Source organism: Pholcus phalangioides, unplaced genomic scaffold, assembly GCF_987345545.1.
Source record: "Pholcus phalangioides strain wild (caught in Gottingen) unplaced genomic scaffold, Ppha-v1.0 ptg000007l_1, whole genome shotgun sequence".
Lineage (NCBI taxonomy): Eukaryota > Metazoa > Arthropoda > Arachnida > Araneae > Pholcidae > Pholcus > Pholcus phalangioides.
Genome location: NW_028301600.1, coordinates 63,220,011 through 63,237,529, shown reverse-complemented (window position 1 = coordinate 63,237,529; position 17,519 = coordinate 63,220,011). Strand labels below are relative to the sequence as shown.

The 17,519-nt window shown below is 36.3% G+C and overlaps 1 protein-coding gene across 3 annotated transcripts in view; it reads left to right on the top strand.

Annotated features, from left to right (window-relative positions):
- The first annotated feature begins 1,566 nt into the window (after positions 1-1,566).
- LOC149085611 (phosphatase and actin regulator 2-like) overlaps positions 1,567-17,519 on the top strand; it is a 66,304-nt gene continuing 50,351 nt past the window's right edge. The window contains exons 1-3 of one of the 3 annotated variants that reach the window (XM_089233750.1): positions 1,567-2,001; positions 4,749-4,793; positions 7,924-8,094. In XM_089233750.1, the coding sequence (XP_089089876.1) occupies positions 1,884-2,001; positions 4,749-4,793; positions 7,924-8,094 (334 nt within the window). In that variant the 5' untranslated portion in view covers positions 1,567-1,883. The remainder of the gene's footprint in view (positions 2,002-4,748; positions 4,794-7,923; positions 8,095-17,519) is intronic. The other 2 variants (XM_089233751.1, XM_089233752.1) reach the window with 2 other exon arrangements.

The window sequence follows — 17,519 nt, the reverse complement described above, 5'->3', positions numbered from 1 at the left end:
ATGTGTACGAGTAAAAATAATTAATTGGATTTGCGAAGAGAAGAAAAATGATAAATTTTCTCATATTTATCACTTTCCAACTTTAGAATTGTGGATAATCGATGGTAAAAGTGAAATATATACCTATATAAATGCAGTAAAATTTAATCACTTTCTCTATCGAGACGATTGGTGATCATGCATAACCACCTGTGGTTCACTTTCACACACACACACAGAGCAGGTTTTTTTGCCCCGCTTGCAACGTGAGGGTGCGTTAGCCGCAGCGCCGTCTTAACGCATGGACTCACCCGGGCACATTCCGAGGGCCTCAAGAAAAGAGGGCCCTCAGAAAAACGAGAAGTAGTAGAATTTTTGAAAATTTGTCAGTTAGGGTCTCAGAAAAATCAGACGGCCCAGCCAACACCTTGTATAGCAGAAAGCATCCGCGCGAAGCTTTGACGTCAGTGAAGTCCCCATTTCACGTGTAGCCATTTGATATAGCAGTCCGACGTATATGCGAAATCTATCTTTTTTTTTTTTTTTGTAGTACAGACGAATACCGTTACAGCGAAAATCTCGTTTAAACGAACACTTTTCTAATCCCCAAATAAGTTGACATAGAAACAATGCTAGGTAACCTGGAATTCCTTTATAACGAAATTACGCTATAACTAAGTGATTCTTCTGGTTTCTTGGCGTTCGTTATAACGGGATTCGACTGTATATCCGTATGGTCGACTTCAGTGACGTCACGAGCTTCGCGCGGAGGCTTTTTGCTACCCCCGAGCAAAGATTATAGTGCTATTTTGCTTTCACTCATAGTTAGCAAAACGGTTGGCAGATAGCAGCACTACACATAACAAGCATTACACAGAAACAAACTTTACGTCATGTTTCACTACACGTACACGCACATTCCACCATGTACCAATTCGTTAGAGGTTCCGCAGAGGAATACAGACGAGGTGCATGCGTGGTTTAGTAGTAGTATTAGTGTTATTTTGCAGGAAAAAAACGTAACCCCCCCCCAGAGGGAAAAAAAAATCTGAGCCGCCCCCCCCCCGAGAAAATTCTGCGTACGCCTATGATACCACACTATAAATATGTAGAACCCCTTAATACACGTATATGAAGTCGTCTTAAGGCGCGTATACACTAGCGAGCAGATCATGCAATGAAAGCATTCGCAATTGCTTGTTCAGTAATTTGTACGGTGTTGCGAACGATTCTTGAGCTGTTTTCACTGGACCCACCTGGAATCGGTTTTTTCAACGAACGCAAAGGAAAGAAAGGAACACAAAGGAAGTTTGTGTACCCACGAGCAGATTAGAACCGCCGCAGGGGGTCGTGCGTTGCAAGATTGGCTCGCTAGTGTGTACGTACCTTTAGAAATATGTACCTTCAGAGTGGTGTTGATTTATCTCGAGGAAATATAGTCAGTTTCCTAATGTCCTGTATTAGTATTTTTTCGAGGACATATGGTCAGTTAGTAGAAGATGGCTAGTTATATTTTCACCGATAGCAGAACGGGTCTCAAGTGAACGATCTCATGCAAACATCTTTGTTATTTTTTTTTGTTTACTTATTCTCCAAGAGCCGTTTCTATGTATGTGAAGTCATCTGTGGGATGGGTTCTTGAAAGTTTCGTTTCCGTTTGTTTTGTCTGGTTAGAAATCGATGCTCCTGAAATAATTCTATTCGCATCTGCAAAGAATAGATGAGCGTTTCTTTTTTAAATAATGGGTGCAATATTCGATTGTTTGGTAGTGATTACGGTTTTTTTTCTCGCCGCTCCTGAGCTGTTATACACATCAGTGCGGTAGTACACGAAATCATATTTATGCACATTTCTCTTTAATAGCGTAATTCCCAAACACTGCAAGCAATGTTTGAAATTTACGATGTCTGCGTCATTAAGTGGAGGTGAAAAACCCAAAACTTTAGGCCATCGACGACAGAGAAGCAACAGCGATCCTCAAGCGACTGCTGTGTTGCTTGCACAAATTCGGCGAGATGAAGGTACGATGATTATTTTGCTCCTGTTTGAGCCGACCGAGGTTCTACTTTACTCAGAAGAGTTATATAGAATGAAAAGATATTAATACAAGCTACGTTTTCAGTTTCTTTAGAAGCTCATACACATGCTCGTTAACTGTAATAGCTTAATTACCAGTTTAATTGCTACATAAATAGTCATTGAATACTTTTGGCAGTACTTTTTCTTATGTTCATCGTAAAATATTCATTATGCAATCATAAACAATGACGTCGGGTGAGCCAAGGGTGTTGTGAGTGCTCAAGCACCCCCAGATTTGATTCAGGAATTAAAATTTCCCATATAAAACTAAGGACAAGCACCCACAGGTTTGAAACACTTCCGACACCCATTATCATAATAAATATAATTCCTTTGTTAGTCATCCACATAGCCCCCACATCCTGCAGCAGGACCCATAGGCTGAGATCGTTGGCAAGGCCCCAAACCAGCTTTTTCATGGACCCCTCTATCGTTAATTTATACTGTAAAAAATCAAAAAGTGATAAGAATCGTTCTGTGCCCCAGGACTAGAGCCTTGCCCTTGTGGGGACCATAGTCATCCATATATAAAATTATGAGGATATAATTACCACTTACGACCCATAGACGTATCTCTCTATTTACTTTTCTTTTCAAAATCCTCCATGCTCTTTTTAATAGTGACACCACTCATATCCTTGTCCAGTGTCTTCACACTTTTCCAATAGACTTAATCATTCCCAAAAATTTAAACCCATTTTAGCATCCACAAGCTGTTTCAAATTTAATTGATTATACAATAGTTTCCAATTTTATTTGTAACATAAACCGTCACCTCTATCAAATTTCTCCACCGTGTTCTCTTGTATAGGCCTCGGTAGGCCCGTCATTTGGGGTCCGTCCCCCCCCCCCCACAGCTTTAAAAATTACACTAGAAATTGTATATATATATATATGCATACATTGAGTACATATTCTTTGCTCCCTGGAGAAAAAGTTGAAATGACGGCCCTGGGCCTCGGCCAGGCAATATTGAATAAATAAATAGATAATAATGAAACATGGTTTTTCATAAACAACAAAACACCAAGTGAGATTGCATAAGTATTTTAGTGTTAACTGTGTGGATGTTATTGAGTTCTATACATTTATTTTCAGTCATAGAGTTCCAAATAGTGAAGAATTAACATTCAGAATTTGATCATCCAATTTATTGTGATTTTGCCAATGAGAGATGTTCTAATTGACATTAAATTAATTTCCACTCATCATTCGTTGTTTGACACATATAATGGGTACTATTGCGATAAATCTTAACATATTGACGATACAGATCTACGATTCTCTCCAATGAGATGATCATATATTTTATAATTTTTGATGAAATATATAGGGATGTGAAGCTTATTATGCTATAAATATTTTCATTCTTTAATGATGAATGAAGTTCCTTGATATTAGTGACAAAATATATATTTTACATTATGGAATGGTTCAGTTACCTAAGAAAGAAAATTATGGTATTTATTATGACATCATTGAAGTCCCTCAGGTGCTGTAGCTTATCAAATACCAAAAATTTTGAAGAAAGATGTAAAAAAATTTAATTCAAACACCTGTTACACTTTCACTTTGTGAGGACCAATGTTTTTACAATTACCTAGGTTCCATAGACCCAAGCAAGTTAGAATAAGCAACTGATCAGTAGAGTTTGTCTTTGAATAGATTAGCTCATTTTAGAGACAGCCAAGTGAGATTAAGAAATTTTTCTATTGCTATAATATAGCATATACTACCAAAAATACCAGACATTTCCTAGGAGAAGTTATAAAGCCTTACATTTTAGAAATGATAAAATAATGTTCACCACTTCAAGTGTGAGAAAGGGGATTTGATTTTTTTTTACTGGTTATTGCACAATGTTTCCGTGCCCATTTGGGAAAAGAGACACTTCCTATGAAAAACCGCTGAAAAAAATGTCTTTTCAAATGCCCATGTTTTCAAGAAGTAGTTCAACCCTCAAAATAGGGTTTTGTTATGTGTCGTCAAGGAGCCATGTTTTTCTTGTGTTTCATCATTTATAAAGAAAAAATGTTTTGACCCTTTTAAAGTTAAAAAAAAAAGTTAAGTAGCCTATCATTCAAGTCATGCCTTGTTTGGTATACATAATATGAAAAATTTCATGAAGCTTGGTCAAGAATTGTAGATTTATATTAAGAACACTCTCATGCAAGTATAAAATGAGTTTTATAAGTTTTATGTAGCCTATAGATTATTGCCACATTTGTTGGCATTTATTTTCAACATCCCAAATGATGAATAATTTTTCTGTAGATTGCATAGCTTTTCAATCATTCATTTAGAATTTAGCATTTTTTTTTTCTTTGCACAGTGGTAGTTATATTTGTTACAACACTCTCAATTTCCAATCAGTTGTCTTAATTTATTCAATATCCAGTTACACTTCCAATAGGTCTTTTCATGATAAATTTGTAATTTGAGTCTTTGCAAAACTTTTGTACATTACAAAGCAGTCCGGTTGTAATTTTTTTTTTAACTTTATTTTAACCATCAAACATCTACTTTCCAATCGCACACCATTTAAATATATAGGAAATGTAAATATATATAGCAAAATGGTGGAAAAAGTGAAAAAAAAAAGTTTTGTACAAAGGATTTCCTGCATTTCATCAAATTATTCAATTATATAGCTTTCATTATATATACATAATCAAATTGTGAATCCTAGGTCAAGAAAAGCTGCATGGAAAATCACTGTTCTCAGCAACAACTGGTAAGTTAGAAACACTTCCGCAACGTTACATGAATCAAAATTTTGCAAATGTAAATTTGGATGATGTGTACCATACTTAAAATACCAGGGATAAATCTCAAAAACTGATACCTTTGTTACCATTTTGAAAATGAAGGGAAAAAAGATGTGTTTAGCAAGTTTTCCCCCCTTCTTTCCTGCCAGCCACCCATTGGTATCTTTTTGGATGGCCTGTGGACCTGAAGTGTATAGGTGTGGGGGGGGGGTGATGATGAGTAGTCGAGTAAATTGATTAATTGATCAATTAATCATGTAAATTCACAGGTGGGTATTTCTAGCCAGGTGGGGGGAGGCTCATGAAAATCACTATTCCCTGGAGCCCATTATGTTCTTAAGACGGCCCTGCTACCACCATTTCTCTGTATACTGTATGTAATGCATTTTTTTCACTCATGAAACCACAGCAAAGAAGAAAAGAAAAAATAAATAATACAGAAGTTCTCAATAAAAGGTCACAGTGATGAAATGAGCATGAGCTATAAATTATTTCTCCCTATTGCTCTAGTACAAGATATTCTAGATATCTCACCCTTGTACTGGAATTGTTGACTGTGTAACATTTTCTTTATAAGCTGAAACTGCTCTGTTGAACAATGTGCTGGCCAAAATTATCAACTGCGAACAATATATCATAATATTAACTTGTACCAATCTTTTTTTTTTACTATTTGGACCACTCTCTGTTGCAATTACCATATTTTCTTTCATGTAAATAGAATTGCACAGTAAAAACATCAGAATTTATTAGTGTGAATTATATACTGCTGCTTCTTATCTGCAGCTTTTCCCCCCTGATAAATTGGAATATATAATGTATAGAAATAAATATATAAAAAATCTATAGATGATGTACAGAGATGTGAGTAAGGAAATCTGTATTTTTTTAACCAAAAATGTAACAAACAGCCCTATCCATTCTTTGAGATTTTATTATTGAAAAATGAAATTTCCACATGCTGCGGAATATACAAAAATAGTTTTTCCTTAAAGTACAAAATTTGCGTCTGCATATTATACGCATGAAATAATGGCAGTTTTATTTATCAGTATTGTGTTAACAACTGTGAATTCAGACATACTATCGAATTTAATAACACGAAAAAAAGAGAAAGAAGAAAATAAGTAATATAAAACAATTAAACTTAAAACCCTACATATGCTAATTAAGGAAAAAATAATGCATGTAGGTTGACATAATGAAAGTTAGTGAGAGACATAAATCTTTATGGTGAATTATTTTTAAAATTAACAACTGACAACAGAAGGGAGTGCAATTTTAGTAAATTTCACATATTGTTAAATTTTTACAAAAATTCTATATGATATACAGTGCATAGATTAATGTGAAATATTTGCATTCCACACATATACAGGGTAGTCATAAAATTACTTCACCAATATATGAGCCCCTGGAGGCCATAAAAATCAGTGAATGCGAATTAAATTCAAGATGGTGTGTTGATGCACTGGAGAATGTAAGAAGAGAAACAAAAACCTAGCTCTCACGGTTTTGGTAACAGCAACAAAATTTTGAAAAACTTGCATGACAACACTCAGTTTTTTGCCTTGGAAAGTAATTAGCACAGTAAAACACCATAAATGACATCAGAATAATATCTTTAGCTCCATAAATGCCGGCGCAATTGTGGCACACCGGGCCACGCCCCTGTTTCGTCGGTCATCTTACAAAACTTGTAGGTTTAGAAATAGGCTTCACTCACCTTAAAAAAAGGTCTAAGTTCGTAACGTGGAGGTAACCAGCAACAGCGCATGAACAGAGAACAGCTCTGACACAGCGGCACACTTTTCTTATATAGCGGAAAAACCATAGCAGTCACGACACAACAGGTCCGGCAGCCAAAAGAGCCAATCAATCCCATGCTTTGGTTTCAGGTGACGTCATAGAAAAACAGAGGGAACGACCCCTGGCGCCATGGTCAAGGTCGTCAGGACCAAGTCATGACGTCACACAAGAATAGTAAATGATCCTGCTGTTAGGATCAACCAACTCCATTATCAATAGAGTTGTTAACTGAAAACAAGAACAAAAAACAAAACACTGTAAAAGTATGGGTGTCTGCAGCCACCCACACCTTGACACAATTACAACTACATAGTACATTTCCTTACGCAATACGCAGACAAAGAAACATGCGAAAAGAATCAATGTAAATCACATTAGATCGTCGCCTAAAGTTCCCCTCCAAGGGGTTAGCGCACCATTCCCTTGGGGATATCTTCTCTCTTTTTCAGACAAAGAAACATGCGAAAACAATCAATGCAAATCACATTAGATCGTCGCAGAAAGTTCCCCTCCAAGGGGTTAGCGCACCATTCCCTTGGGGATATCTTCTCTCTTTTTCTGCGTCCTGTACCTATGTTTATCATGCTACAGGTAACGTTCCAATGCCATTAATAGTTTTTCACTGCTCCCCGATCACTTAGCTATGCATAAAAGTGAGTGTTGTCATTTGAATTTTTTGAAATTTTGTTGCTGTGGCCATAACCATGAGAGCTAGGACTAAGTCAAACAGCAGTAGCTATTCCAATTTCTCTAACAGATAAATAAATATAAACTGTTTCCCCTAAATTGTTTTGTGTACTACGGGTAATTTATGAGAACACTTTGCAAATTATTAATTTTTTTCTCAAATTATTTATCAAACACCAGTTTAAAAAAAATTGTTATAACCATATTTAAGGTGTGTTGCATAAGTGATTTCTGTATTATCGCTATTTTTTATGATTCCAAAAACTGTTTCATGAGATGATTTCATATTACCTATATTTGTTTTTCAAATGAAACCAGATCAAATTTTATTCATGTTAGAATCAAGTACTAAAAAAATGTGAAAAGAAACACAACCAAGGAGATCAAAGATACTGGTCATTACAATTAAATGTTACTATAGTTATTACAATGATAATTGCAATATATTGTGTAACTTAATATAAAAAAAGTTTTCCATATAAAAAAATCTAATTTCAGATGCAAGTAATTTAGTTTTTTCCTTCTGAAAAAAATATGTATAAAAAATTTTTAAAAATCAGTGAATTTCTTTGCTTTGAATACTTTTTTTAAATATTGTAGGAAAGAAAACCAATAGCAGCATGAGAACTGGTTCTCTTGGCTCAAGTTCAAGGACTTCAATTACTCCAATGGAGGGCAAGCAAAGTCGTCTTTCAGCCATAGGTAGACTATTCAAGCCATGGAAATGGAAACGAAAAAAAAAAAGTGACAAGTTTGAGCAGACATCTAGGGGTAATACTTTCTTAATGTGTATAGTCCATATTTCCTGATTAGATAAATGTTAATAATATACATACATGCACAGTATGTAAATTCATTTATTGTAATGAGACCATGAATATATTTTTACTCATGTAGTACATATACTATTTTGAAAATTGCTTTCGGGATTTTCCAGTTTGCTCATCAGTATTTTAGAATAATCACTTTGTGGTCTTTTTTAACCTCTACAACACTGCTTTTTGATTTCAAAAAATGATTTCAATTTTAAAACAAATTAAGTGCTTCTAATATAGTGGAGATGACAATATGAAGTTTATTATTCATAAATGTGCACAGCCATCTCTCTACTATTCATCCCAAGAGATGTAAATGATTAAAATTTCAGTTGCATAATATGCAAATAAGATGCTTATGCAATCAAATCAAAATTAAATCTAATTCTGGGGAATCAGATTTAAATTTACACTGGAATTTGCTTTTTGCAGCCTTTCTGCTGGGCTGCAAAAATCAAATTCCAGTCACTGTACTGATTGTTGTCAGTCTTGAAGTCAGTTGTTATCTCACTGATAAGCATACTGACAATGAAGCAAAGCAATATCATGGACAATTGATAGAAAAGAAGAATTCTTGGATTTTGAAAAGGTGGTTTCGCATTTTGTGAAATTGCACAAGTATTGGGTCAGATACTACAGTTCTGCATATATAGGTTCATTTACATATATAGGCCTATACTGTCAGACTAGACAGAACCCAGGCTCTGTTCCTTCCTGCATGTAAGCCCTTTACCTGTGTGGGTTGGGTCAATGATTGGGTCATGCTGGGAAATGCATATATGCTAAAGATGGGACGAATATTCTGCTGCTATTCGGTATTTTGCCTGTTTTTCAGAATATAGGTATTTGGCTGAATATCTGTGTAAATCTAAGCACAACAAACTAATTTTAAAATACTGAAGAAGGTGAATTAGGTAAAAAATTTTGATTCTGTAAGTAATATTAAAATACAATATTTTATTGGTTTTGATTGTCAGTATCATGGCAATAAAAATCTTTCAATTACCAGTTTTTTATATTTATTTAAACAATAAATTCATAATTAAAATTCATTATCAATCATTTGAAATTATCAATTTTATTTTCAATTAAAAATACCAATTTTATCTATAATTGTGATGAATTTTAAGAAATTTATATTCTGCCAAAACATTAGCCGAATATTTGGTATTCTGCTAAATCACTATTTGTCCCATCCCTAATATATACAGCCATCCATATTTTCATACTTTCTTGTCAATTTGAGCTAATGAAATTCCTAGATGATTAGTTTATTATTCATTGATTGCTCATGGCATGACATTTTATTTATAACATTAAATAGATGTGTAATAGCCTAGTGAAGGAAGTAAATACATTTATTATTCATTCTAGTTTTTCGCAGAGCCAAGCCCTACACATTCAGTAACATGATTTTTTTTAATGAATTGGTTCATTAATTTTCATTTCTATTGAGTCTATACATCATTCACAAAATATTTTGGTTTTACACAAAAATCAAAGTTTTGCTAAACCCTAAAACTTCATTAAGCATAATAAGTTAAAACCAATCAAAAATAAATTAAAACTTCATTAAGACCAATAAACATTTTTGTCACAAAACTGGAAATAAAATAAATTCTTATTAATTTTGTTTTGGTTTGTAGTTCCTCAAACCAGAGATATTTTATCTATGCAATATTAAATCTTAAACTGTGTATATATATATATATATATATATATGTGTGTGTGTGTGTGTGTGTGTGTGTATTTTAGCCCCACGGTCAGTATAATATGGGCAAGAGGGGTTTTTCCAAAAACTTGCGTAGATAGCACTACAATCCCTGATAGTTTTCTTCCACTCGCTAATTATTTGATAGTTATTCCTCAAAGGATTATAAGAAAATGAGGTATGAATCCCCATATATTCATTAAAAAAGAGGATAAAATTTTTGTACCATCTTTTCCCTTAACCCTCTACAGCACACTACCCTTTAAAGTTGGAATTTCAACAAAAAAAGTTGTAGACTGTCTACTCAAGCCTAATCGAATACGGAGGTATAATTTTGTAAAGATTGCACTTACCATTTTGATTCTGTGGGTGTACCATAATCTGGAACACTGCACCACTAGAGCTCTGAAAAGTGCGTTTAAGTGAGCATCGCAGTGAAGCACGTAAATGAGTAGAAGCTTTTGCATATGAATGAAAAAACACTGTATTACACCTGTGTAGCAGATTTAGCATGACCCAGGGTGCACCACAGGGAGGTCTGCTACTTTACACCCCATCCCCTCCCCCAAAAAATTCTTATATGATTTTTATGAAATAATGAGATAAATATTTACAGTTCCTATATATATGCAAGTCCTATGTGCAAAAATATTTACAATCGGTCTATTTTTTGGCTTCATGAAATTTTTCAAAGCACGTTAGACCCTTTTGGTGAAAGCACAAACCATTCGCTACCCGAAGGCAATTCTTCAAGCAATTTCAGTGCTTCTGGAAGACAGCAGACCTCTCCCCTCCATTTGCAGAACCATTAATAATTAATAAAAAACTTAACTACAATTATATTTACAATACAGAAAAAATGAGCTATGTATATACAGTAAAACCTCGTTAAGTCGTCACTCCGGTTAAGTCGTCATTTTTCTTCAGACCCTTCCAGCTCTCATAGACCACAATGTTATTAAACCCTCGTTTATTCGTCGCTAATTTCGGTTAAGTCGTCACTGTGAAAAAGTTTGAGAAAGAGGAACAGACTATTTTTATGGCTCTCATTAAAAAAAGAGCTTGTGTTAACAGCATTACCATATGCTTAAAAGTCACCATAAAATCCTATATACCCAAACGGAACAGTTTAAGTAACCAAAGTTATGCTAGGGAAGTTCATTTGCCGAATAAGGTTTTTGGAACGTTGGGGACTGTTCAGGCTAGATCTCATTTCTGCCTGGGCTCCATTGGAGAAACTGGACAAACCTCGAGACACCCAAGCTCTGTTGCAAGAAGCAACGTAAGCACTCCCCCCCCCGGGGGGGCAGGGCATCTCAAGCAAAACCAAAATGTATTAATATGTCAAAGATAACATATAGTGCAAGGAAATCAAAAATTATGTAAATCGAAGAATCAAATTAATCAAGTTAAAGTCAAAGTGCAACGGCACGGATAATAAATAATCATAGAAAGCATGGACTCTACTAATTTAGGGCTTGAAATTTAAACAAAATATCTTTGTTGAAAGAATTTGACATTCTTTCCCAAGTTGAGGTCTTCTGTTTACTTTTGCCTGCCCAGAGCCCCTCCACCAAGTCAAAAGTGTTCGAGATTACTTTGTAGTTGCATCATGAACTACTGATGAAGAATTCAAACATTAAAATTAAATTTGATGTATATGTAAAATTAATGTGCAACATAGAGTTCTGTTATGAAGAAAAGCTACTTATTCAAACAGTTGCTCTGTTAGTCTATAAATTAAAAATTACATGTATAAATCAAAGTGTATGGTACATTTCACCACAATAATTTAAGTAATAAGAGATAAAAAATTTTATTTTCCTTTCATAATCTATAAATTTTATTAATATTGTTATTTTTATTCATACTTTAATAAATGTCGTATTACTTTAAATATTTATACGATTTTCATAGCATTGCACATTAAATCTGACGGAACTCCGCTTAAGTCGTCACTCCACTTAAGCCGTCAATTTTTCGATAACTTGAGGTGACGACTTATCGAGGTTTTACTGTATGTATATACAAAAAAAAAATATCTACACAATTATATAAAATGTACAACAGCGAGAGCAAAATAATTTGTGCAGCTCTAAGTAAAGATGACTCGAGCAACTGATAAAATCATCCCTGCCTGAAACCTCCTCACAAAATTCCAGAGGATCACATTTCCTACAAATGGAATATATATTGTTCTTTTATAGACAACCAACCCTCCCTCACAGCATCTGATAGCGCCCCAAACTTCATTCCCCCAAACAGAGAAAAACAGAAAACGTAAACACAGATGTTTCCTCTTGTCATTGTGTTCGGTTGTGTAATATGACACGGGCTAGTGGCACAGTGTTCCAGTTGATGGAACACCTTATTTTATTCAACGATTATTCGTATGTTTCCTGCATAAAAAATTAAAAATGTGGATGGAATCCTTGTGGCGTCAGACAACAACATTTCTGTCCAAGCAATATCATCAACTGACCATCAGCTAAAGGACATGCTGCACCACATCACTTCGCGTTTGGACTACTTAGAAGTTCAGTCCCAGCCTCACCGACAGAACTCTCGTCACCGTTCCACATCACGATCTCGTGGATGAAATCGCAGTTTCATAGATGGACAGTGCTGGTATCACCAATACTTTGGAAACAATGCCCATAAATGCTTCAAGCCATGCAACTTCAGCCAGAAAAGCACATCGGGTGGCAGCAAATTCATCATTCAGCAACTGCAACTCTCAGATATGTCCTCCGGCCTGCATTTTCTAATTGATACTGGTGCAGATATATCTGTACTGCCATTCCGCAAGGAAGATTCCCACGTCAGCCAGACAAGCTTCAGCTGTTTGCTGCAAACAGGACTGCCATCAGTACATTCGGTCAGCGACTGTTAAAGCTTGACCTAGGACTTTGTCGTGCATTTCATTGGTCATTCATCGTTGCTGCCGTTTCACATCCAATCATTGGATATGACTTTCTGCAACATTTCGGACTGCTTATAGATGTTCGGCGCTGTCAATTAATCTATCCACTCACTCAGCTTCATTCACATTGCAAGACTGCTGGTGCGGACGTACCATCCACAGCAGTGAAATGCATCCATGACGATAGTGAATTTCATCGAATTCTCACAAAGTTTCCTGAACTGACAGAGACTCTAGCAACGTTTAATGCTGTTAAGCATGACGTCCAACACTGCATTAAGACCAAAGGCCTGCCAGTTGCATCAAAACCTTGCAGACTACCACCGGATAAGCTGCGTGCAGCCAAGAGGGAATTTGATAATCTAGTTGCCTAAGGAGTCTGTCGAGCCTCTCAAAGTTGCTGGGCAAGCCCACTTCACATGGTACCCAAGTACAGCAGAGATTTGAGACCATGCGGCGACTACAAGAGACTGAATGCTGCAACTATCTATGACAGATATCTCGTGCCGCACATCCAGGACTGTCTCCAGGTGCTAGGGGGAAACAAATATTTTCCACCCTAGATCTCGCAAAAGCTTTTTATTGAATTCCTGTGAGACAAGTAGATATTCTGAAATCAGGTTCATACATATGGTGTTGCAGGGTTTCACCTTTTGTGTACCGTATTTCAACTATGTTCTCATGGCATCTACAAATGCTGAAGAGCACAAGGAACATTTGCAACAAGTATTCAAACGCTTTTTCGAATTTGGAGTTCACCTCAATGCTGCCAAATGTCTTCTGGGGCAACCATCAGTTTGATTTTTGGGTCATATAATCTCTTCAAGCGGCATTGCACCTCTTCCAGAAAAGGTGTCGTCATCGCAGAATTTCCAAAGCCAGACACAATCAAAAAGCTCTGATGATATTTGGCCCTCAATTTTTATCGTAGCTTCATTCCAAAAGCAGCAGAGATGCAGGCACTCCTGCATAAATTTCTCGAGCGTGCCAAGAGAAACGATAAGAGGAAGATCGCTTGGACCAAAGAAGCTGATGAAGCATTCCTGAAGTCTAAGCGGGATCTGGCAGATGCAACAGCTTTGGCATATCCAGTGGCTGGAGCATCTTTGGCTATTGTGGTAGAGGCTTCCGATGTTGCCATGGGCGCAACTTTACAACAATGTGTGTCAGGATCTTGGCAGCCACTTGGGTTCTACTCCAAGAAGTTATCTCCTGCACAAAAGAATTACAGTGCCTATGATAGAGAACTGTTGGCAGCTTACTCTGCTATCAAATACTTCAGGCACATGGTTGAAGGCCATCCATTCGTCCTGTACACGGATTGAAGCCTCTCACATATGCCTTCGGCCAGACTACTGACAAGTGCTCACCTAGTCAGCTTTGACACCTCGATTTCATTGGTCAGTTTACCACTGACATCCAACACATCAAGGGTGCAGATGCATTGTCTCGAATATCCATATCTACCATGGAGACACCATCTTCCACTGACTTCAAACGAATGGCAGGGGAACAACTCAAAGATGAGGATATTCAGCAACTACTCACCAATCCTTCATCTACTTCCTTGAAGATCCACTCTGTTCCTGTTGATGAATCAAAGCTTCAGCTCGACTGTGACGTCTCTACAGGTTGCATTCGACCACTGGTTCCATCCTCGATGCGTAGGGACATATTTACTGCCTTGCATGGAGTGTCACATCCTGGAGTAAAGGCCTCTGTGAAACTAGTTCAAGAGCGTTTCGTGTGACCCACATGGGGAATTTTCACCACCTGATGCCAGGTTTGAACATGTCCACATTGATATTGTAGGCCCTTTGCCTCCATCAGAAGGCTACAAATATTGCCTCACCTGTGTGGATCGCTTATCTAAATGGCCTGAAGCCTTCCCTATGCCAGATAGCTCTGCTGACAGTGTGGCCAAGGTTTCCTATGCTGGATGGGTTGCTCGGTTCAGTTCACCTAACAGAATCACCTCAGATCAAGGTGTCCAGTTTGAGTCCTTTTTGTTCAAGGGGCTAACCAAGTTCTTGGGAACCAACTGCCAGAGGACCATGTCATACCATCCAGAAGCAAATGGTCAAGTAGAATGCTTCCATCGAGACGTTAAGTCTGCTATCAAGGCTCATGCAACTAACCGCAGGGTAACAGTACTTCCTGTGATTTTATTGGGTTTTCGAGCAGCCTGGAAGAAGGACTTGTGCAAGCTACAACTGCGGAAAGGGTGTATGGTGCACCTATACAACTTCCAGGAGAGTTTTTTTGTACCTAGTCGTCATCACCCAGATCCATCAAGCTTCGTTGATCAGTTAAAGACCACCATGGAAAATTTAAGCCCTAGACAGACTGTTCGCCACAGAAAACGCGCTGCTTTTGTCAGCAAGGACCTGCTGTCCTGCTCATATGTTTTCCTCCACACAGACAGAGTGAAGAAAGGCCTAGAACAGCGGTTCTCAACCAGTGCTCCACTGAGCCCTCAGGACTCCGTGTGCATTTCCCAGGGGCTCCGCGGCCACTTGAGGAAAATAAAATTAATTAACAAATTTGATAAGTAAATATAAAAAAGAGGCTCACAGGGTTCTACCATAAAAACTATTCACAAAAAGGGCTCCTCGAGTCAAGCAGGGCTCCACCATACAAATCATAGACCGAAAAGGGCTCCACCATAGAAATTATAGACCGAACAGGGCTCAACGAATCAAAAAAGGTTGAGAACCACTGGCCTAGAAACTCCGTATGAGGGACCTTACCAGGTGCTGTCAAGATCAGAAAAGGTGTTCCAAATACTAATAAAAGGTCGACCAGTATCTGTAAGCATAGACAGAGTCAAACCAGCTTGCATCTGTGGTGATGACCTGCCCTTCAATACCCACAAACCTTCCAACGATCAGCAGGCAACAACAACTTCAAAGCATCAGCAGGCAACTACTTCAAAAAGTCAGCAGACTCCCAGTGACAAGGACCAACCTTTCATGACCACCCACTCGGGTAGACGGGTCAGGTTCAGGTTGCCCTGCAAGTAGTTCTCTCGCTATCGTTGGCGGGGGACTACCTGTAGGGAATTAGTCAAAGCTGACCACAGGATCAAGGTCGGTTCAAGGATAAATAGTTGGTTTTCGAACGTGCTGATGAATGGCCGTGCTTGTTGTTGAGGGAGGAAAGTTTTTTATATTTATTTACTATGTAGTCCTGCTGGATACACTTTAAAATATATTTTTATAAAAAGATGTCATCACTCCTGATCCATCACCTATACCTCTTTCATGTTAAATTGATATACCCATGTATGATGAAGACACAAATTCATTTTCCAAGCATCCCTTTTTATAGCAATCTTCTAAGTAGCCAAAAGTGATTCTTACACTTTTACACCTTTTATCTTAATACATTTTTACTTCAAGAATAAATGATTCTATATATGTGTGGTGAAGCTAATATCTGTACCTTGGAGCTGAAGTAATGCATCTCCAATTATTAAGTATTTGGTTTCAGTATTTTGCATAAAAGTGTTTAGTTTCATGTGTTTTATCAATGGCATGAAGCATTAAATATAAATATTAATATCAGTATCATAATACCAGATACAGTTAAAACCTCTTTTGGAGACATCGGTGGGACAAAAAAATTTGTAATATTAATTTTATTATAGAAGGGAAATTATTATCTGGCTATAAAGAAGGGTGAGTAGGAAGTATCATAGTAATTTCTGTTAACAGGGGTTTCATTGTATTATATTTCTTGGTACAGAAAGGATTAAAGCAGTGGTTCTCAAGTTTTGTCACCCATGTCTCCCTTGCCTTGTTCGTAGTTCATCTGCTGCTCCCCAGAATAGTTTAGTAGGTATTGTGCATTCATAAAAGAACTGATTCAAAGCATCGATATCTCCAGCTCACCGCGAAATATCTTTGAGAAATACTGGATTATATAAAGGATAGTCATTCCAATTCAGCTTTGAAATAAAAGTGCGTTTTTGCTCTCTTGAAGGTAAGAATCTTGCACTTTGATTCTTTTGGCTCTGAGATACAGATGTAATGAAAATATTAAACTTTTACAGGCTAAATTCAGATTTAGATTGATTTTCATAACTTTTTCCTTTTATTTTCCCTTTTGATCTTTTAGTTTAGATATATCAACCAAAAAATTCATGAAAAAAAAAATTTCACATATGTTTTCTGGACTTGCCCATGTCCATAGAAACAACATTAAAACAAAAATATAAATTGTAATCTTCTAAAACAAAATTTTCATTCATTTCAGTACTTATGGCATAAATTTAATTTTTTCTTAAAAATATAGGTGATTAAAAAAATTGAATTTATGCCATAAAGTACTAAAATGAATGAAGTTTTGGTTTTGTAAATTAAATTTGGAATCCCATACCCTCATGAAAAAAGAAAAAAAACCAAATGCTTCCATGAATGAAAAATATTTTTTTTAATTAATAAACTGGTGTTCTCAATTGGGAACATTGGCCATTAGAAGGTTGATATTCATCTTAAAGTGAATGAAATATTCAAGTACTACACATTTCTTGAATAAAAGTGCCACAGAACTTATACTTTATAAAAAATAATTTTAGAGTCCTGTAGCACTTGAACTGATGTGCTCCCTGCATTTTTTATTTTTTTCCATTTTCAAATTTAAAAAAAAATTTAAACAGTGGGCAACTAAAAATTATTATTATCTATGATATAAGAATGCAAAAATTTTATAAGAGAAGATCATTGTAATTTCTTGTTCATAAAGC